The 23221-nt window shown below is 44.7% G+C and overlaps 1 protein-coding gene across 1 annotated transcript in view; it reads left to right on the top strand.

Annotated features, from left to right (window-relative positions):
- Positions 1 to 23221, top strand: part of STK32B (serine/threonine kinase 32B) — a 353804-nt gene that overhangs the window by 161276 nt on the left and 169307 nt on the right. Inside the window, exon 5 of the mRNA XM_033949387.1 lies at positions 5985 to 6022. Within this exon, the coding sequence (XP_033805278.1) occupies positions 5985 to 6022 (38 nt within the window). The remainder of the gene's footprint in view (positions 1 to 5984; positions 6023 to 23221) is intronic.

A 23221-nucleotide genomic window follows, 5' to 3' on the forward strand; every position in this document is an offset into this window, starting at 1 on the left:
TGAACCTTTTCTAGTTCCATTATATCTTTTTTGAGATAAGGTGACCAGACACAATACTTAAGGTGAAGTCACACCATGGAGTGATACAGAGGCATTATAGCATTCCTAGTCTTGTTTACCACGCCTTTTTAAAATAATTCCTAGCTTCATGTGTGCTTTTTTTGGCTGCCGCTATACATTGGGCGGAAGGTTTCAGTGTATTGTCTACAGTGACACCCAGATCTTTTTCTTAGGTGCTGACCCCCAAGGTGGACCCTAGTATCTGGTAACTTTGATTTGAGTCATTCTTCCCAATGTGCATCACTTTGCATTTGTCTACATTAAATTTCATCTGCCATTTGGATGCCCAGTTTTCCAGTTTCCTAAGGTCTGTCTGCAATTTTTCACAGTCTGCATGTGTTTTACCAACTTTGAACTGTTTAGTAACATCTGAAAATGTAATCACCTCACTTGACGTTCCAATTTCAAGACTATTAATAAATAAGTTAAATAGCACCGGTCCCAGTATAGATGCCTGCAGCACTCCACTATTTACCCTCCTCCATTTAGAAAAATCACAAATTTTTTTTTAAAATTCTTTATTCATTTTCAAAATTACATTAAGTGTAAAATATATTCATTCACAGTAACAATAAATACATCACTTATAAACAATCATTGGTACATTATATAAATTTTTATCCCTTCCCCTTTCCCATCCCTCCCAACCATATATTCCATTATTATATAATATATGTAATAATAAAATAACCCCCTCCCTACATCCTGAACTGATAAATAAAAGGGAAATAATTTTACTTAATCCTTACAATATTTTGTTAATGGTTTCCACACATCCTGAAATTTCTTAAAGTATCCCCTTTGTAAAGCAATAAATCTTTCTATTTTATAGATATGGCATAAAGAATTCCACCAAAAGTTATAATTTAATCTCCTCCAATCCTTCCAATTATATGTAATTTGCTGAATGGCAACACCAGTCATTATTAGTAATAATTTATTGTTGTTAGCAGAAATCTGACTTTTTGTTCTCATTTCCATACCAAATATCACAGTATCATAGGATAATGCCACTGGGTTATCTAATAAATTATTCATTTGGTCCCAAATTGATTTCAAAAAATTCATAATATATGGGCAATGAAACAATAAAATCACAATTTAACCCTACCCTCTGTTTAATGTCTGATAACCAATTCTACAACTGAACATTGCCTCCTATCCCATAACTCTTTAATTTTCTCAGGAACCTCTCATGAGGAACTTTCTGAAAAGCTTTCTGAAAATCTAGATACAATAATCAACCAGCTCACCTTTATCCACATGTTTATTCACACCTTCAAAGAAGTCAAGTATGCTTTGAAATTACCTTATGTACTTTGCTGGTAAGTTGCACAATTTTCCCCAGCTATGCTCTAAAATGCCCCACCCCAAAAGATTTTTTTCAGTACACAAGTACTCCCTGTAACCCTCTACTTCCCCCACAGATATAACACATGCCCAGCACACATATTATATACATGCACACAAACATATACAGACCCCCCACAGATATATACACAGAGAAACACTTTGGTTTTCTTTGTTAGTAATTCTACTGTGAAATTACTTCAAGAATCAAAAGATAGAAGGATGGGTAATATACATATCTGGACAATTTTCTAGTTCCCCACTTTGCTTCATCCCTCTCCCCCTATAGTGTGCATTACAGGCTACATTTGCATTAAGAAACTGCTTTGAAGTGCACAGCCCCTTAGTGGGCATGCCACTGATAAGTTCTTTTGGCTACATTTTAAATGAATGTCATTTTGATGTCACATTATTATTTTGAAGTCATATTGCAGAACTATTTTTTTTAATTCAGGTCTTTTGTATATAGAGGAATAATTAAGAAAAAAAAAGCAAAAAATATATCTAATTCAATAAAGTAATTTTGGAGGGTTTTGATCAATGACTGAATATTGAGCTCTGATTCTATAAATGGCTCCTAGAGGCAACATGTCATTGAGCGTGGTTATCAATCATCTGCTAGGTGCTGTTTACAGAATCGCACATATTGGCACCTAAGCAGTCTTAGGTGCCAAAAGGCATTAAAACCTTAGGCACACTGCCATTTAAGCCAGGGTTTTCTTGGCCTAAATGAGGGTGCTTAAGTAAATCCACACCCCAACTCCTCCTTAAATCTGCCCTAACCACACCTACTTGCCAATAGGTGCCTCAGTGTAGATACCTTCTGAGTTAGACACATACAAGCAAATTAATTTTTAAAAAATTATTTTTTAATGGCACTTTCAATTTGTAAGGATGGTAGCGCGCCCACAATGTAAGGATTGATGTGGCCCCCCAATGTAAGGTGGGGGGGTTACTTGAGGCGCCCTTACAAACGCCAAGTCCTGATTTCAATACCTTCACAGAAGATTCACCAGGAATAGAATCAAATAAGAAGCATAGCCAGAAGTGATGGCATATAGAATATATTATAGAAATAAGCAAGATTCATAAAGATTAAGCATTACCATTAAGCATTACCATTAAGGAATAAGTTTTGCAATTACAGAGACTGCTTCTGTGCGCTTGTGAATGAGAGAGAATAGGTGTTGTGAGGACAGAGAGGTAGAGAGAGAAAGGGGGTTGGGTGATGTTCCAAGCTTCAGGTTCCAGAGATAGATAGCGAGAGATAGAGAGAGAGATAGATGTGTGTTGCAGAGAAGAGGCTTTTATAGCTTGGAATCTTATTCTAAATATAGAAACTATTGTATTTCCCAGTATCTTTCTGTTTATAATTTGCAAACTGTTTGAAACAATGGTTAATTTAATTGATAAGGAAGGTGTGATACTTGCAGGCATGGTGGATTGGATTAGTCTCTGGCTTCTTTGTCCCATTCAAGCAGCCTATCTTCTTGATAAACAATCCAGTCTGGCTGGATGCTTAATGTATGTGAATTCTGTGCATGAGCACGTGGAGGGGCATAATCAAAAAAAGCGACTAAGTCCCCTTTTGGCCTAAGTCCCTAAACGTTCAACCCAGAAGCAGGGAAAGTGTCCATAACCAAAACAAACGTCCATGTTTTGATTATGGCCTTCCTCTGCCTAAACGCCCAATCTCCACTACGTCTACAAGTACCCCCACAGCACGTCTACACTTTTTAGCCATAATGAAACAAAAACACGCCTAGGCCACAAACGTCCAACAGAAGGGCTTTTAGGCGAAGGAGGAGCCAGTCCTTCGCCTAAAAGCTGGATTCTGTAACTGGTGCCTGTCAAAAGCAACACCGGTTACAGAATCCACCCCCCCCAACGATCCAGGCAGGAGGGTGCCCAAGCCCTCCTGCCATGTCAAACTGTGAGCCCCCCCCCTCCTGACAACATCGGGGCAAGAGGGAGCTCAAGCCCTCTTGCCCCACCCGACTCCCCGACTCCCCAACACGATCGGGGCAAGAGGGAGCTCAAGCCCTCTTGCCCCCCTGACTCCCCGACACGATCGTGGCAAGAGGGAGCCCAAGCCCTCTTGCCCCGCCGACTCCCCAACTCCCCGACAATATCGGTCCAGGAGGGAGCCCAAACCCTCCTGACTACGGCAACCCCCTACCCCAACCCCGCACTACATTACGGGCAGGAGGGATCCCAGGCCCTCCTGCTCTCGACGCAAACCCCCCTCCCCCCAACGAACGCCCCCCCAAGAACCTCCGACTGCCCCCCAGCCGACTCGCGACCCCCCTGGCCGACTCCCACGACACCCCCACCCCCTTCCCCGTACCTCTGGTTTAGTTGGCCGGACAGACAGGAGCCAAACCCGCCTGTCTGGCAGGCAGCCAACGATGGAATGAGGCCGGATTGGCCCATCCGTCCAAAAGCCCCGCCTACTGGTGGGGCCTAAGGCGCCTGGGCCAATCAGAATAGGCCCAGGAGCCTTAGGCCCCTCCTGGGGGCGGGGCTTGGGCACGTGCAATTCATCTGCAATTCATCAAGTCGCTAGGAGGTGGAAGGGACTCAAATAAAGGGCATTTTGCTTGGAAGGAGGAATTACTTACTTTTAGGGGATGTTCCTAGTTGCAAAAAAGATAATGGAGAGATATAACCAATTAAGTTGTATGCCCAAATATGGATGCCATACATATATAGAATCTGGGGGTAATGCTTGAATCTGGGGGTAATGTTTGAATGAGTACATGGTTATACTGTACATGCTAGCTGTCACTGCAGTGGGTTTGCAGTATGTGTGAGCTAATTTGCATATAAATTGGGGTAGGAACTAGGTGGGGCACTGAGAGCATACAGCAGTTAATCAGAAATATAATCTGCATACTGTCAGTTCTGTAGTTAAAGCTTCACAGCACATCTTACATATGGTGCCCGGATTCGAACGCTCTCCTGAGATGCACGTGCAACTTAATTGGCTAAAAAGCTGTTCAAAACCATCAGCAACTGGATGCTAACAACCAATTACTGATGTCAATTGACACAGTTAGGATTTGTGCACACACCAGGATGCATGCTATTCTGTAATGCGGTTGACCTGGTTCTGCAGATACTCAGAGACTTTTCTATCTCTTAAATTTGTTTTATTTATTTTCAAATTTTTAACTTCTTTCATTCTTTTTACTTTCTATTTCTTTGATTTTTGGTCTTAGAAATGTATTACATTAGAAACTTAGCTGGATTGTGAGCCTTTGGGACAGATAGGGTAGTTTCTCAAGTACAGTACCTAATTTCATTTTAGTTTGATACATTGTAAATCGCTTAGGTCAGTAAAATGCAGGAGCGGTATATCAAATCTTAAATAAACATAAACTTAATGCTGAGTACCTAAATCCCATAGTGCACAACTCAAAAGGGAGTGTGGCCATGGAAAGGCATGAGCTGATCATGGGTGTTCCAAAGAGTTGTGAGCAGTGTTATAGACTAATGGGTCTCCCAAGGGTGTGTATCTGGGCTCTAGGATTCACGAAAGGATTCAGCAAGTGCAAATCTGGTTACCATAGTTCAGCAGGGAAGTCATGCTAAGTGTTATTCTATATGGGAAGTGGACTCTTTATAGAGTAGCACTCAGCGCTGATCTTTTCTGGTGCCGATTTTTGAGCGCTTTTTATAGAATTCCCTACTATGTGCAACTATGCTAAATGAGTCTCGTATGTGTTTAATGTACAGCACTACGTACGTCTAGCAGCGCTATAGAAATGATAAGTAGTAGTAGTAGTAAATGCACTAATGAATATGTCCTTGTGTTAATTGCATAGACCATGCGGGGCATATCCCCCGCAATCAGAGCGCACCTTCTGTACCTAACACAAGTTGATTATTAGGGATCCTTTTACTAAGACACCCATTATATTCATATAGGTATCCCCATGTAGCACGCATATTGTTAGTGAGCGCTAAATCAGTTAAAGGACCCTTTAATAAAAGGACCCTTTAGTGTTAGGGCACATTAAGTGTAATAACTTAACTCACTTTAGTAAAAGACCCCTTAGAACCTATAAAATTTTCTCACAGAAGCTTGAGGAATCATAGCTAAAATGAAGCTATGGATGTTCACACTTGCTTGGGAGCAATGTAGTGTATGTGTGTAAATCAAAACTGCCCTAAATACCCCACATCCAAGTCTCATAGGAGTATGCATCTTTGTATATAGTTATGAAAAAGCCTTGAAAAAACTATCTATATATGACTCAATTTAACAAAGTTCAGGTAATAATCACACATATATTACATTTCAAAGCAAGTAAATCATTTGAATAATCAAATAATGCTAGAATAAAATGTCTGTTGTTGCAATGGATAATGTCAAATACCTTGAAACAGTGAAATGAGTTATTGCAGCTCAAGTGCATTGCTTTTCCATCAAGAATTGACATATTCAAGCTGCATAAGTTATTTCAACAAGATAAGCGAAAAGGGGAATGAATAGTTAGAACTTTTTGTGAAGAAAAACTGTAAGCAACAGCACAGATTAATTATGCAGTTTTTGTTTTTTTTAATTACAGGGACATCAAACCTGATAATATTCTGCTGGATGAACATGGTAAGTTGTGACCTGTGTAAAATAATTTATGTCAAATTTTTTAAACATTTGCAAGTCACTACAATTTAATTTAATATAAAATCCCACATAAAACAATTCTATCAAAAAATTGTGGATTTATACATTCTCCCAGATGTCCAATCTCCAAATATTTCTCAGGTCTTATATTTCAATGCATTTATTTGGGGAAGCAATAGCTACTATCCAGTGGTGTAGCCATGAGTGGGCCCAGATAGCAAAGGTCACTTTGGATGTAGGCTCTCCCAGCAGCAGCACAGCAGGGTTCATAGACAGTGGAGCGCAAGATGTCAGCACGCTGACAATCCAGCGCCGACAATTCGGCGCAAGACAGAAGCACAAAGGGGAAAAAGTAATTTTTAAAGAACTCCGACGGGGGGTTTGGGGTGGCAAGCCCCCCACTTTATTGGTTAGTGTTCGCGCTGCTGTTGGAGGGGGGTTCGGGGGGTTGGAAACCTCCATTATACCGAAAACGGAACTTTTCTGATTTTTTTCTGCAAAAGTTCCGTTTTCTCTATAATGGGGGGAGTTTCACCCCCACCCCCCACCCACAATGGCAGCGCGAACGCTAACCAATAAAGTGGGAGGGTTGCCACCCCAAACCCCCCGTCGGAGCTCTTTAAAAATTATTTTTTCCCCGTGCGCTTCTGTCTTCTGCCGAATTGTCGGCGCTGGATTGTCGGCGTGCTGGCATCTGGCGCGCGATTATCCCATCACCGCACAGCAGTGATGTGGCTGGCAAGGATCCCTAAGCCCTATCAGCTGAAGACTCCCAGCATCTCTTCCTCCCAGAAATCAGGGTAGGGTTGCCAGACATCCAGATTTCCCCAGACATGTACTCCTTTTCGAGGACGTGCCCGGGGGTACGTACGGCTTTTCAAAACCTGGCATGGGAGAGGGGGAGGATTGGGGCGGGGCTATGGTGGGATTGGGGGCGGGACTGGGGTATAACGGGGTAGGGATGGGTGAAACTGGGTGGGCCTGAAGGCGGGTCTAGTGGATCCGGATATTACTAAAGTAAAATCTGGTAACCCTAGATCAGGGGATCACTTAACTTCACTCCCCTGACCATCCCCATGGTACCTTTAAATCTTTTAGTTCTTCAGCAGCAGGAAGCACCAAAACATTCCCCCTGCTCGCAACAGCCCGAGTCTTCTTCTGATGCAAGTTCTTGTTTGCAGGATCAGGAAGTTACATCAGAGGGAAGGTTCAGAGCTGATGTGCGCAAGGGAAATGAGCTCCTGTCTCACTCCTGGCGAAGACATAAAGGATTTAAAGCTCTGAGTGGGGGGAGTTGGTGGTATGGAGTTAAGTAACCCTTGATTGCCAAGGGGAGGAGGGAGAGATGTCAGTCGGGGAGTGGGGGAAACAGGGGACATGGTTGTCAGGTTCACCTACTTTGAGCTGAGTGTCTGGACTTACCCCTTGAATAAATCCCACTGAGAGATATTCAGAAGCACTATTTGGATAGTGTCGCTAAATATCTTTTCACAGTACCTCATCACTAGGGTTACTAGATATCTGGAATTCCCCGAACCATGTCCTGTTTTAGATGACACTTTGTCAGGGTTTTGAAAAGCTGATGAGATCGGGGCAGGGGCTGGAGTGAATTTACGCATATGCAGATACACTCCAGCCCTGGTCTGACGAGACAAGGTTTGTGTGGGGCTGGGTTTTGGGAGGGTGGAACGGGGTGGGGCAGGGGGGGGCGGACCCAGGGATGGAATGGGGTGGGGCCACACATCCTCTTTTACATCTACTCATCACTATCTGGTAGTGTGAGGGCAGTACAAGAACAAAGTTAGGGTGGAGACACAAGTTATCTGGATAATCGTGATTTACAGCCCTGTTATCAGTGTAGCTCTCCATATATATTATAAAAGAGCTGTCCTAATTGCTATCTGGATAAGCTATCCAGATAGTGTCTGAATATCTTCATCAGTGCTTCAGCTATATCTGGATATTTGGCATCAGCTGCTATCTGGTTACTGACAAGAAAGAGATGATGACTGTCACAGAATAGTAACTGCAAATAGCATCTGTGAGAATTATTAGTTTAGCATTTAGCAATTCTATGAGGGTGGTACCAACATTTAATTGCCAAAAATGCACATAAATGACCAGAACAACATGTACACGGTGTCCAGAACAAACAGGACCCCTTAAATAGTTTGAAAATACTATGTTTTATTTTATTTATAACCCACCTTTTCCAAGGCGGCTCACAATTTCAACATACACAATAAAAAAAATATTTAAAATATATATAAAACACAAACAAAAAAGCAACCAGCGCTTACACAATTGCAAATGCCTTAATGCACATAAATTGCCTAATAAGCTGCTAACTGTCAATAATTGATTGCTAACAACCAATTATTGAAGTTTTTGGCCCCCATCAGAATTTGTGTGTGCATCTGGCAGCACACTATTCTACAGTATACAGCAGTGTTCCTAACTCTCATAGTGCATATGTCAAAAGGAGGGGTAGCTATGGGCGTGTCCGGATCATTCCAAAACTTTGCTTACGTACTTATAGAATACTGGCTCAGCATTTATAGAATTGTTGATATGCTTTTGGTAGCCTCCTTTATAGAATAGGCTTCTTGTGTGTTTCTCAGAAAGTTAGCACAATTAGTTTGACATCCAGTTACTTGTTTCTTAATGTTTCTTTTATCTTTAAGATAACTGACTATATTCATAGAATAATTAATATGGGATTAAACAAGTGCAGAAAAGATATTACACAATTGCACCTTCCTCCTTCAGGTGTGGTGATTGGGGGATCTTGGGTTAGGGTTGTAGAGTAGGGGGAGGCACTAGACTACCAGCAAATTTTTATTATGGGACTGTGGAAGGGGGGCAGTAAGCTATCAGAGAGGGTTTTTTTTTAATAGGATTGGGGGGGGGAGAAGGGAGACCACTACATTACCAAGTTTTTCTGTATGTGATTCAGTGGGAGCATAGGCAGCAGAATGCTTTTGTGTGTGGGGGGGGGGGGGGAGCAAAAGCTTCGCTATAGACCCCGCCCCAGAATGCCCAAGCTCCACCCCAGACCCTGCCCAAGCTCCACCCCACCCCATAATAATAGTACTAATTGTAAATGCCATTTCTTCCATTCATTTTTCATATGCACACAATATAATCTTAGATTTAGACTTTTTGTATTGATAACAATAACCAGAAACATAGAATATACACAGTCCACCAATCAATCATATAAGCGATATAAACAGAGATATATTTATAATATTATTAATAACACATAATGGTAACCACAAAATTAAACTACACAAAGCATGCTCTTTTTCCACTTCCCACCCATACACAGCATTTCTTCCTCTCTCTTCCACCCGCATGGGCAATGTCTCCCTCTCTCTCACTGTCCACCATTTCGCACTCATTCCCTACCTTGATGCAAAGGGAGTGGGGAAAGAGAGAGAGAGAGGGATCCAGAGTGCATCTCTCCCACCCCCTCTGCTTTCACATCCAACATTTCTCCCTCTTATCCCTGCTGTGTGCAGCATCTTTTGCCTATACCCAACATTTTTCCTTCTATCACCCCGCCCCAGCACCATGCCACATCTCTTCATCCATTCCCTCCACTGCCATGTCTAATATTCCTCTCTCTTACATCCTTTTCCATCTGTCCCATTGTTCCCTCTCCACCATCACATCCAACATTTCTTCTTCTCATCTCTCTCTACCTCACACCTCTCCCATCACCATGTCCAACAATTCTCCTCATCTCTATGTTCAATAATTCTCTTCTTTCTTCCTTTCCCCCATGTAAATCATCTATTTCCCTCTCACTCACATCCATTCTCAACAAATCTCCCTTTCGATTCCTCCCCTACCTCAGGATCTCTTTCACTCCCTCCCTCCATCCTTCCATCCCTTGTTCCAAGTTCATGCCCCCTCCCTTTGGTGTCCCATGGTGCTCTCTCTATCCCTTCTGTGTCCCAATTTGTGTCCCCTCCCTTTCTGCAAGCCTTTGTCTCAAGTTTATGCCCCCTCTCTCCCAAGTTTGTGCCCCCTCCCAAAGGTGTGTACCTGTGTTCTAGCTAGCTCTAAGACATATAAGTAGACCTCCTCCTTTATCCCAGCTGCACTTCTTTCTTCACAAAGCCACAGGCAGCAGCAGCAGAGTATGGCCAGAGGTCCTGGTGTGCTAGCTGCACAGCCTGCAACCAAAAGGTGTATGCCACGCAGCTTAGAGGGAATATTGCTTTCTTTCTTTTCACTTTTTTATTTAATCAGCTTTCTAGCTCCTTCTCTCATCCCCTAGCTTTTACATTTGATTAGGAGCCTCAATTGAATCCTATTTCACAACTTTTATGAAACACATTGCTCTCTCCCCTCCTATTGTTTTTTTCCCATATGTGTCTTATTTACTATCAACAACTTGTATTTCTTTTCCCATCCTTTCCTTTTGTTCAATATGTTTTGTCAGGTTAGTTCTATTCGTTTGTTTTGTTTCCCCCAGAAATTTGTAATTATATTGATTTGTACATCGCTTACAAATCCGTCTTTCACTGTTCCCCTTCTACCCCCTCTGCTGTCCCCAAGTCCATATCTCTCTGTCCCTCACAAATCTGACATCTTTCCATCCCTTCCTCCCTCCTTCCTGCCCTTATCCCATTCCATATTCCTATATCTTTCCCTCTTTTCCCCAATATCTACTCCTCCCAGTGGCGTACCAAGGGGGGCGGGGTGTGGTCCGCCCCAATGTGCAGGCTTAGGGGGCGTGCACAACCGGCCAGGTCTGGAAAATTCAGCGGTGAATTTGAAACAGCTCCCTTTCTCCCTCCCTGCCCCTTACCTCATGGCCGTGAGTCTAAATTACCTTCTTACAGCAGCTGGAGTTGCGTGTGGCTGCCGTAAAGGTCATCTCTGACACAAGCATAAGTTGCATCAGAGAGGACCTTTACGGCAGCCATACAGCAGCCGGCTGCTGTACGAAGGCAGTTTAGACGTCGCCGGCCACAGGGCAGGGACGTTTGTCAGACCGGGCCTGTTGTCCGGAGGGGGGAAAGAAAGTGCCACGAAGGTAAGGGGCAGGGAGGGAGAAAGGGAGGAAATGTGGGATGGAAAGGAAAAGACGCTGAAGGGAAATGGGTAAAACAGAGGGGGAAAACGCTGAAAGCACATGGGGAAGACAGGGGGGGAGAAGGACGCTGAAAACACATGGGGAAGACAGAGTGGGGAGAAGGACGCTGAAAGGACATGGGGAAGACAGATGGGGGAGAAGGACACTGAAAGCACATGGGGAAGAAAAAGTGGGGAGGACGCTGAAAGGACATGGGGAAGAAAGAGAGTGGGGAGAAGACGCTGGCAGGGAAGAAGACAGAGATGCTACACCATGGGGGGAGCAGAGGGAAGAAGATGGGTGCCAGACCAATTTGGAAGGAGGGAGAAAGGGAGAGGCACAGTAACAGAGCAAATGGAAGACGCAGAGAGAAGAGAGACAGTGGATGGAAGGAATTGAATGAGAAGATGAGGAAAGCAGAAAGCAGAGAAGACAAAGGTAGAACAAAAATTTTCTATTTATTGCTTTAGGAGACATTTGTCACTGTTTCTGTGGTGTTGCATTGTATGCAGAGTCCAGCTTCTTGCTGGTTCAATTTAACCTTTGTCTATGTATTTCTATTTTATCCCCCTTTTACAAAACTGTGGAGCATTTTTAATGCCAGACGTGGTGGTAGCAGCTCTGATGCTTAGAATTCTATGAACGTCAGAGCTGTTACATCGTGGCTAAAATCCACACTACAGTTTTGTAAAAGGGGGAGGGGTTAGTTTGTGATGACATATTCCATATTAGGCAAATGTGTTTTCTGTGTTCTGTGTTCGAAAGACATGGTTTTCTGTTAGGATTGATGGTGTAGGATTGATCTGTACTAGTCTGGCTTGTTTAGTTTTACAATGGGTGCTCATTGCAGTATGTAAGATGCTGCCTTTTCCTAGGTACTCATGTGTGATGTGTGGCTTGTTACTAAAAATCATGTTTTTCGTATAGATGGGGGGAGTGCCAAAAAATGATGGGCCCCGGGTGTCACATATGCTAGGTATGCCACTGACTCCTCCCCCCCCAGCATGTCTACCCTGAATTTCTTGTAAGACTTGCCAGATGGTGGAACTGATTCACAGCATTGCTCTGTCACCAGCTCCGGCATCTTCTCTTCACGTGGCCCGCCCCAGCGGAAACAGGAAGTTGTCAGAGAGGGTAAGCCACAGTGGAGAGAAGATGCTATAGAAGACAATGTGATTTGGTTCTACTGCCCGGCAAATGTTACAAGAAATTCAGGGTAGATGCGGAGGGGGGGAGGAGTAGATGTCGAAGAAGGGACGCAGCAGAGAGAGCTGACCAGCCCGTATGCTGGCCGGCAGCAAGATGCCACTCCCTTGAGAGTGCTGAGGGCACCGCCTCAGTTGGTGTTTCTCGGCCCACAACAGAATCGATATTGGCCCTATTACTACTGGCAATTGTGGGGAAGGCCATAGCCTCTGTGACCTCCCCCATTCCAATGCCCATGAGTGGGAGGGAAGTGGGCCTGGATGCCATTATACCACCTAAGAATATTTTTTTCTTTAATATTGGGAGGAAGGCCAGGCCAGCATATTTTTTTTAATGTCAACTTTCCTGTCAGTGCCTGAGCCAATCGTGACTCAGGCACTAACAGGAACGTTGACATGTAAGACAAGATTCAGAAAATGCTGCACAAATTTTGGTATTAAAAAAAAAGCATGCTGAGCACTTTTCTATAAACAGCACTCTGAGTTGGGCACCATTTATAGAAGTACCAGGATTTGTACTCAACTTTAGGTATGAGGATTTATGACAACTGAAACCTGATGCAAATTTTATGAACCTCAATTAGGCACGGATTCCCCAAATTCCATAATACTGCACACATCTTTAGTGAACGTCCCCGAGTTATCCATGCCCCTCCCATGGCCATATCCCCTTTTCAGTTGCACACTAAAAAAAATTTATGCACGCATCTGTATAAAATAGTGCTTAGCAATATAGCACCAATAATTAATTGCTAGTGTCTGGTTATTGGTGCTAACTGGCTCATTACTCAGTTCAATTGCGCACACAAATTGGAGCACAATATAAGCCACAGATTATTGCCATGATTTTAATGTGGCAGTAATTTGCAAGCTCATTAGTTTGAGCATGTTATGACTACTGTGATCCTTTGAATATTGGCCCCTGAGGGACTTAATTCTTCAGGTCTTGAAATCTCTTGCCTCAGTGTACATTAATTTTTATAAATTATCTTGTAGGTATGCTTTTCCTGTTTATACATCTAGTTTTTCAAGATCTTTTTGAGGCCAGTGTTCACTTCCAAATCTGTAAGAAAGAATTGTAATTACTAGCTGATTAATACCTTCTATTTTATTCCATGTTAAAGCAATTTTCAATATCAATTTTAATCTCCGGTAATATTCTTTGCTGATCTTTCTGTCAGTAATTTATGGTCAGTTATGCTTTTTCTACTCCTAGGTATTTATGTAGGCTTTCCTGTACAAATTATTATGTATCACAATCATCAATCAGAGAACTGTTTTCAGTCTGTTCAATTTACATCTAAGGAGGGTTGCTTTAGCACATTTATTCAGGCCAAAAGTTATACTGAAGTCATCTAAAAAGCCTTTTACTGCATGAAGTTATGCAAGTCATCCATAAACATTAAGGGGCTCATAATCAAAAAATAAAGATGTCCAAAAATTGTCATGTCAGCACTTGGATATCCTAAGTGCCAAGACATCCAAATACCAATTTTCAGAACTTTCTTTCTGGATGTCTTGCGAGGCATCCCAGTTGCTGTACAGCCAGAGATCCAGGGTGTGTGTTGGGAGGCATGTTGAAAGGCATGTTCTAGATGGGTTGTGGGCATACTTAAACTTGAACATCCTGCACCTATACCGTATTTTCACGCAAATAACGTGCACCCGTATAAAACGCGCACACGGGTATAGCGCGCAGAAATCACGATGATATGTACAAAAACTTTGGTATACCGCGCTCACGGGTATACCGCGCATGCTGCCCGACGCTCCTTTCGCCCGCCCTGACTTTCCGTGCGCTGTCCCGACTCTCCGTTCACCCCCCCCTGACTTCCGTGCACTGTCCCCCCTTGAAGGTCTGTCCCCATCCTGAAAGCCTGATGCCCCCCCCCCCGACGTCCGATACATCCCTCCCCCCGAAGGACCGCCGACTCCCCAACAATATCGGGCCAGGAGGGAGCCCAAATCCTCCTGGCCACGGCGACCCCCTAACCCCACCCCGCACTACATTACGGGCAGGAGGGATCCCAGGCCCTCCTGCCCTCGACGCAAACCCCCCCCCCCCCAACGACCGCCCCCCCCAAGAACCTCCGACCGCCCCCCCCAGCCGACCCGCGACCCCCCTGGCGACCCCCCCACCCCCCTTCCCCGTACCTTTGGTAGTTGGGCCAGAAGGGAGCCAAACCCTCCTGGCCACGGCGACCCCCTAACCCCACCCCGTACTACATTACGGGCAGGAGGGATCCCAGGCCCTCCTGCCCTCGACGCAAACCCCCCTCCCCCCCAACGACCGCCCCCCCCAAGAACCTCCGACCGCCACCCCAGCCGACCCGCGCCCCCCCTGGCGACCCCCACGACCCCCCCGCCCCCCTTCCCCGTACCTTTGGTAGTTGGCCGGACAGACGGGAGCCAAACCCGCCTGTCCGGCAGGCAGCCAACGAAGGAATGAGGCCGGATTGGCCCATCCATCCTAAAGCTCCGCCTACTGGTGGGGCCTAAGGCGCGTGGGCCAATCAGAATAGGCCCTGGAGCCTTAGGTCCCACCTGGGGGCGCGGCCTGAGGCACATGGGCCCAACCCGACCATGTGCCTCAGGCCGCGCCCCCAGGTGGGACCTAAGGCTCCAGGGCCTATTCTGATTGGCCCACGCGCCTTAGGCCCCACCAGTAGGCGGAGCTTTAGGATGGATGGGCCAATCCGGCCTCATTCCTTCGTTGGCTGTCTGCCGGACAGGCGGGTTTGGCTCCCGTCTGTCCGGCCAACTACCAAAGGTACGGGGAAGGGGGGTGGGGGGGTCGTGGGGGTCGCCAGGGGGGTCGCGGGTCGGCTGGGGGGCGGTCGGAGGTTCTTGGGGGGGGCGGTCGTTGGGGGGGAGGGGGGTTTGCGTCGAGGGCAGGAGGGCCTGGGATCCCTCCTGCCCGTAATGTAGTGCGGGGTGGGGTTAGGGGGTCGCCGTGGCCAGGAGGGTTTGGGCTCCCTTCTGGCCCGATATTGTCGGGAAGTCGGCGGTCCTGCCGGGGGGGGGGGATGTATCGGACGTCGGGGAGTCGACCGGGCAAGAGGGCTTGGGCTCCCTCTTGCTCCGATCGTGGATGCGGGTGCGGGTGGGAGCGCGTGCGAGCGGCCGTTCGGGGTGGGGGTGCGAGTGGTCCTGCCGGGGGGGGGGGGATGTATCGGACGTCGGGGAGTCGACTGGGCAAGAGGGCTTGGGCTCCCTCTTGCTCCGATCGTGGATGCGGGTGCGGGTGGGAGCGCGTGCGAGCGGTCGTTCGGGGTGGGGGTGCGAGCGGTCCTGCCGGGGGGGGGGATGTATCGGACGTCGGGGAGTCGGCCGGGCAAGAGGGCTTGGGCTCCCTCTTGCTCCGATCGTGGATGCGGGTGCGGGTGGGAGCGCGTGCGAGCGGTCGTTCGGGGTGGGGGTGCGAGCGGTCCTGCTGGGGGGGTGAATCGGGCGTCGGGCGGGGTGGGAACTATGTTTTAAAACTTTTGTATACCGCGCTCACGCATATAGCGCGCGAGGGGTATGCGCGGTAGGTAAAAACGCGTATAACGCGCGCGTTATATGCGTGAAAATACGGTAATCAAACCTTTACCAAGATGTCCTGGATGGAACTTAGATGTTCTGAGCTAGATCTGTTTTAAAAGCATCTAATTGCCAAAAAGGTACAGATGGCCACTGGAGGGATTAAGTAATGACCCCCTCACACACTCCCCCAATGGTCACTAACTCCCTGCCACCCCCCCCCCCCCAAATATAAATGAAATAGTAAATACCTGTCTATAGAACAGCAGCATCTGGTAACGGAACGATTAGTAGAGCATCACATAGATGTCTTAAGTAGCCTGGTGGATGGGCTAATGAGCTATAGAGAGGAGGACCCAAACCCATAAGCCCTCTAACCAGTACATTTATGGTGAAAAGTGTGAGCCCACAAAAATCCTAGTATACTGCCATATATGAGGGAGCCACTGAAAAGTTCTCAGCCCAACCAACAAAGTTGGGTCAGTCTCCAACAAGGGCTATACACTTAGTCCAGCGATTTTCCACTTTTTTCATTCTGTATTTTTCTGATGGAATGAAAATCACTGGACAAGGGTCTCATAATCAAAACTTTAAAACATCCAAAAACCAGCCTAAGTCAGCACTTGGACATCCTAATAGCAGAGACGGCCAAGTGCTGATAATAAAAAACTTTCTGGACATGCAACAGCCCCCGGTGAGGGCCTCCTAAAGCAGCAGCAGCGGTGGTGATGGATGGCTAGCAGATGCAGGCTCTGAACAGGCTTGTTCACAGCCTGCTGGGGCCTTCCTTCTGCCGCATCACTGATGACATCACCAATGACGCGATAGAGGGAAGCCCTGGTGGGACAGGCTGCAAACAAGCCTGTTTAGAGCCTGCATCTGCTAGCTGTCCAACGCCAGTGCTGCTGCTGCTGTATTAGGAGACCCAATGGTATGTCAGATTTTGGGGATTTGGGGGGAAGTGCTGCACAGGGGGATGGGAGGGACAGAAAGCTGATGCACAGGAGGGAAGAAAGGAAGAATTGTTGAGCATAGTGTGGAAGAGAGGAAGGGAGTGCAACAAAGAGGTAGAAGTAGAACAGGGTGAGAGGGAGAAATCCTGCATATGGTGGAGAGAAGGGAGACATGCATGGAGAAGAGAGAGAGGGAGAAATGTTGGACATAGGGTGGAGGGCAGGGAGAGATGGGGCATGAGAGAAAGAAATATGTCACATGATAATGGAGGGAAGGAAGGGATAGATGCTGCATGGAGGTGATTAGAGATATTTGACCCAGGGAACAAGGCAGGGAGAGAGAGAGATGGTAGACAGTAGGAAAGAAATGTTGGATATGGCAGTGGAAGGAAATGCAAAGAGATGGAAGATGGATGGAGAGCCCAGAGAAAGAAGAAAATATCAAATGGACAGGAGATCCTGGTAAGCAAATTAACAGAAGACAAACATAAACCAGAGCCTGGGACCAACATGATTTGAATAATAAAATGACTAGACAACAAAAGTGTGATTCTCCTACTAGAGCGGATAGCGTAGCTGGTTTTAAGAAAGGTTTGGACAAGTTCCTGGAGGAAACGTCTTAACAGTCTTAACAGAGATTTTGGCAGTTGGAACCCAAGCACAGTACTGGGTAAAGCTTTGGATTCTTGCCCAGAAATAGCTAAGAAGAAAAATTAAAAAAAAAATAAAATAAAATTTAAAAAAAATTTAAATTGAATCAGGTTGGGCAGACTGGATGGACCATTCGGGTCTTTATCTGCCGTCATCTACTATGTTACTATGTTACTATGTTACTATGTAAGTCCATAGTCTGTTATTGAGAAAGACATGGGGGAAATAGTGCTGCCCGATTCAGGAAAAAAATTTTTGATTAAATTCGATTAGAAACATAGAAGATGATGGCAGAAAAGGGCTACAGCCCATCAAGTCTGCCCACTCTGCTTACCCACCCCCTGTCTATGCCCTAATGACCCAATTTCCTTATCTTGACCCTCATACGAATCCCACATGGGTATCCCATTTATTCTTAAAGTCTGGCACGCTGTCTGCCTCGATCACCTGCACTGGAAGCTTGTTCCAATGATCAACCACTCTCTCTGTGAAGAAATACTTTCTGGTGTCGCCATGAAATTTTCTGCCCCTGAGTTTGAGCAGGTGCCCTCTTGTGGCCGAGGGTCCCTTGAGAAAGAAAATATCATCTTCCACTTCGACATGTCCCGTGAGGTACTTAAATGTTTCGATTATGTCTCCCCTCTCCCTACGTTCCTCGAGAGTGTAGAGCTGCAATTTGTTCAGTCTCTCTTTGTATGAGAGATGATTGAGCCCCGAGATCATCCTGGTGGCCGTCCGCTGAACCGATTCAATTCTGCGCACATCTTTACTGTAATTTGGCCTCCAGAATTGCACACAGTACTCCAGATGAGGTCTCACCATGGCCCTGTACAATGGCATTATGACTTCAGGCTTTCGGCTGACGAAACTTCTATTGATACAACCCAATATCTGCCTTGCCTTAGATGAAGCCTTCTCCACTTGATTGGCAGTTTTCATGTCTGCACTGATGATTACTCCTAAATCTCATTCTGCTGAAGTCCTAGTTAAAGTTTCTCCGTTCAAGAAGTACGTCCTGCATGGATTTCCGCTTCCGAGGTGCATGACCTTACATTTCTTAGCATTGAAGCCTAGCTGCCAGGTTGAGGACCAACTTTCCAATGTAAGCAGGTCCTGCGCCATATAATTCTGTAAACTGCAATCACTTACTATATTACATAGTTTGGCGTCATCGGCGAATAGTGTTATTTTATCTTGAAGCCCTTGAGTCAAATCCCCTATGAATATGTTGAAAAGGAATGGACCCAGGACCGAGCCCTGCGGCACTCCACTGGTCACCTCCGATGTTTTAGAGAGGGTACCATTAACCACCACCCTCTGAAGTCTGCCAGTCAGCCAATCATTGACCCATGCAGTTAGTGTCTCTCCTAGCCCCATCGATTCCATCTTGCTTAGCAGCCTGCGGTGTGGGGCACTGTCAAAGCTTTACTGAAGTCCAGGTACATGATGTCCAAAGACTCTCCCAAGTCCAACTTTCTTGTTACCCAGTCAAAGAAGCTGATGAGATTGGATTGGCAGGACCTACTCTTGGTGAATCCATGCTGACTGGGATCCCGAAGATTCCCTTCATTCAAGATCGTGTCCAATTTGCTTTTAATTAGTGTTTCCATGAGTTTGCACACTATTGATGTGAGACTCACCGGTCTATAATTCGCAGCCTCTGCCCTGCAACCCTTTTTATGCAGAGGAATGACATTAGCTAATTTCCAGTCCAGGGGAACTTTCCCCTTACTTAGGGAGAGATTGAATAGCTCAGCCAACGATTTTGCCAGGACATCGCTCAATTCTCTGAGCACTCTTGGGTGCAAATTGTCTGGTCCCATGGCTTTGTTCACCTTGAGTCTTGCCAGTTCACTGTAAACTTCACCTGGTGTGAACTCAAAATTCTGAAACGGGTCTTCTGTGATTTGTGTTGCCTTCAACTGCGGACTGTGTCCCAGTGCCTCACAGGTGAAGACTGAGTAGAAGTATTCATTCAGTAGTTCTGCTTTATCGGAATCTGCTTCCACGTAACTTCCGTCCGGTCTTCTAAGGCGTACTATCCCGCCTGTGTTCCTTTTTCTGTCACTAATATACCTGAAGAAGGATTTGTCCCCCTTTTTAATGTTTTTTGCCAGATGGGAAGCTCCTGCCATTCTGTAAAAACACACTTAACTTAGTGAATATTTGCAAGGGGAGTGTATGAATGGGCAGAGCTCCAGCGAGCTTCAGATTTCCATGTATAGCTTCTAGAATACTATAAATTAGGTGCTAACACACCAGCTCTATGTCTGGCAAAAGTGCTAAAATAAGGTCTTAGCAGGTGCATCCTAGGCCCCTAGTCATTGGCACTCAGTTATAGAATTGCCCTCCTCATGTTGGACTACCAAAGGTGCAGCTGGTACAAAACAAGGCTACCTGACTGATCTTTGAGAAAATTAAAGAGTCATGGGACAAAGAGACAATGCTCAATTATGGATTAAGGATTGGTTATCAGACAAAAAAAACATATAGTAGGGTTAAATGGCCATTTTTCTCAATGGAGGAAGGTAAATAGTGGTGTAACACGAGGATCTGTACTGGGACCGGTGCTATTTAACTTATTTATAAATGATCTGGAAATTGGAATGACGAGTGAGGTGATTAAATTTGCAGATGACACTAAACTGTTCAAAGTTATTTGAACAGTTTAGTGTCATCTGCAAATTTAATCACCTCACTCATTAAAATGAATGTGGACTGTGAAAAACTGCAAGAAGACCGTAGGAAATTGTAAGACTGGGCGTCCAAATGGCAGATGAAATTTAATGTGGACAAATGCAAAGTAATGCACATTGGGAAGAATAATCCAAATCATAGTTACCGGATGCTAGGGTCCACCTTGGGGGTCAGCGCTCAAGAAAAAGATCTGGGTGTCATCTTGGACAATAAGCTGAAACCTTCTGCCCACAGTGTGGTGGCAGCCAAAAAAGCAAACAAGATGCTAGGAATTATTAGAAAAGGGATAGTAAGCAAGACTAAGAATGTTATAATGCCTCGGTATCACTCAATGGTGTGACCTCACCTTGAGTATAGCGATCAGCTCTGGTCTCCTTATCTCAAAAAAAGATATGGCGGCACTAGAAAAGTTCAAAGAAGAACAACCAAGATGATAAAGGAGATGGAACTCCTCTCGTATGAAGAAAGACTAAAGAGGTTAGGGATCTTCAGCTTGGAAAAGAGACACCTGAGGGGAGATATGATTGAAGTCTACAAAATCCTGAGTGGTGTAGAACGGGTACATGTGGATCGATTTTTTTCTGCATCAAGATTTACATAAACTAGAGGATACTTGATGAAGTTACAGAGTACTATTTTTAAAACCAATAGGAGTAATATTTTTTCACTCAGAGAATTGTTAAGCTCTGGAATACATTGCAGAGGATGTGGTAAGAGTAGTTAATTTAGCTGTTTTTTTAAAAAAAAAAAAAAGGTTTGGACAAGTTCCTGGAGGAAAAGTCCATAGTCTGCTGTTGAGACAAACATAGGGGAAAGCTACTCCTTGCCCTGGATGGGTGTCATGGAATGCTGCTACTATTTGGGGTTTTTCCAGGTACTTGTGACTTGGATTGGCCTCCATGAAGACAGGATACTGGGCTAGGTGGATGATTGGTCTGACCCAGTAAGGCTATACTTATGGTCTTACATAACGATATGAAGAACACCGCAGTGTTCATAATGGAATCAAACAACACATATTGGAACCAAATAACACATAATGGAATCAAATAGCACATAATGGAATCAAATAACATATTTTGCATTGAATAACACCGGCTCAAAGCTGGCATTAAGTTTCCTGACTGGGAGCATCAGGCCATAGCACACAGTTCAGTATCCCTGGAGATTGCTGTCTGGTTCCTCCCACCCTCAGAAAAGAATCCCCTTACACATACTCCACAGCTCTTAAAGCCACAAGATGTAGTAAGCGTCCAAGTCCTGCTTCCAACCCCACTAACCCTCTTGAACCTCCCATAGGGTCCCTAGACCTACCTCAAAAATAGGTATTAAGCATTTGAGCCTTGCTCCCACTACACTTTGGCTCCCTGCACCCCTTGAGAGCCCTTTTGACCTACCCCATGAAATCAGAGGTAGTCTACAATTTGCAGAGCAGGTGATTCTCAATTGTTCCTGACCTGCTGGCACTGGGCTCAAGATAGCACTCACAACCCCTAGTGGTGGTCTTGTAGGTACTACTACCACGGTCAGATTGCTAGGTTAGTAACTCCTGCAATAAACAAAATGCAGCAAAATGCCATATTATGCACCAGCTTAGAAACATCTCCCCTGAGAGCTTTGCTCTATGGGGTTCTTGTTCCAACATGGATGTTCTATCCCCTCAAATATCTGGGACATCATTATGTTCATCCATTCAATCGTTATTGATTTTACCTGGAATTTTACACATCAGTGAATTTTGGCATACTTTGGCCCTTATCTCTGGAATAATTTGAGGAGCATTTTTCAAAAAAATATATGTCAGAATTGGGATATTTAGCTCATTATATTAAAAAGTGTCTTCTAGTGCCATTTTTGAACAGGAAAAATGTTTGGGTTTCCTTTTGGAAAATGGCTCTAAGATGGTTGTATTTGAAAAGAAGATGTCTAAAAAGAAAAGCCATTTTTTATACCTACACATCCAACTTATAAACAGCAATAAAACTAGGCACAAGAATGCCTGGCATCGTTTTGCCAGAAATGGCCGCACAGACAAGCCTACAGATCAGAAGGGCAGCCTAGTGGTCAGTGAGGTAGAGTTTAAACAATGGAATCCAGGTACAATTCCCACCATAACTCCTTTATTTTGTATTGTGAGCCCTCCAGGAACAGATTAAAACCTTCAAGCCTGCAAGAGTCTTCTATATGTGGGTACAGAAGGTCAACTGATCATTCAGAGCATCTTTTTTTTTTATATTTGAACAGGTATAGAAAAAACTTCTCACTTCATTTTAGAACAATTAAGGTTAAAAACAAGAGGGAGAAGAAGAGAGGGATCATATCAGTGTTGAATATAAATAAAGCAGAATTTGGCATAAGCGACTTTAAATAAGAAGCTTTTAAGACCACCCTTAAATTTATCTAGATTTTTCTCAGACCTTAAATGTGGTGGTAACGAATTCCATATTGTAGGGGCTATTGTGGCGAATGAAGTTGCCCTACGTGTACTAATGATTTTTAAGGATGGGACATAAAAAAGGTGCTGAGAGGCAGATCGTAAAGTTCTTGGAGGATTAAGAGGAATAAGGAGCTTATGAATAGAAGAAGGTTCCTTGGAGTCCATAGTTTTAAAGGAGATTAAGGCAATTTTCTAAGTAACGCGATAGTGGATTGGTAATCAGTGTCACTTTTTAGCAAAGGAGTGACGTGGTCAAATTTTTTCTCGTTAGTAATAATTTTTATGGCTGTGTTTTGTACTAATTGTAAGCATCAGATGTCTTTTTAACAGACACCTGTGAATAAGGAATTACAGTAGTCAAGTTTGGAAATTATGTGGGAATGAATATTAAAATTTGCATGTATCGCAATATCATAAATTCAAAGCAATTTACAATTAAAAAATGGGGTCTCAATTATTAACCACAACAAACACATGGACATTACAGACATACATAAGGGAAGTGGGGGGGACTACAACAATTATAGTAAAGAGAACATGAAAGGTAAGAACAATGGGAGGGTAGAAATTTTAAAAATAGAAAATAAAAAAGGAAAAAGGAAACTAAGGGCTCCTTTTACGAAGGTG

This window comes from Geotrypetes seraphini, chromosome 1 (assembly GCF_902459505.1).
Source record: "Geotrypetes seraphini chromosome 1, aGeoSer1.1, whole genome shotgun sequence".
NCBI lineage: Eukaryota > Metazoa > Chordata > Amphibia > Gymnophiona > Dermophiidae > Geotrypetes > Geotrypetes seraphini.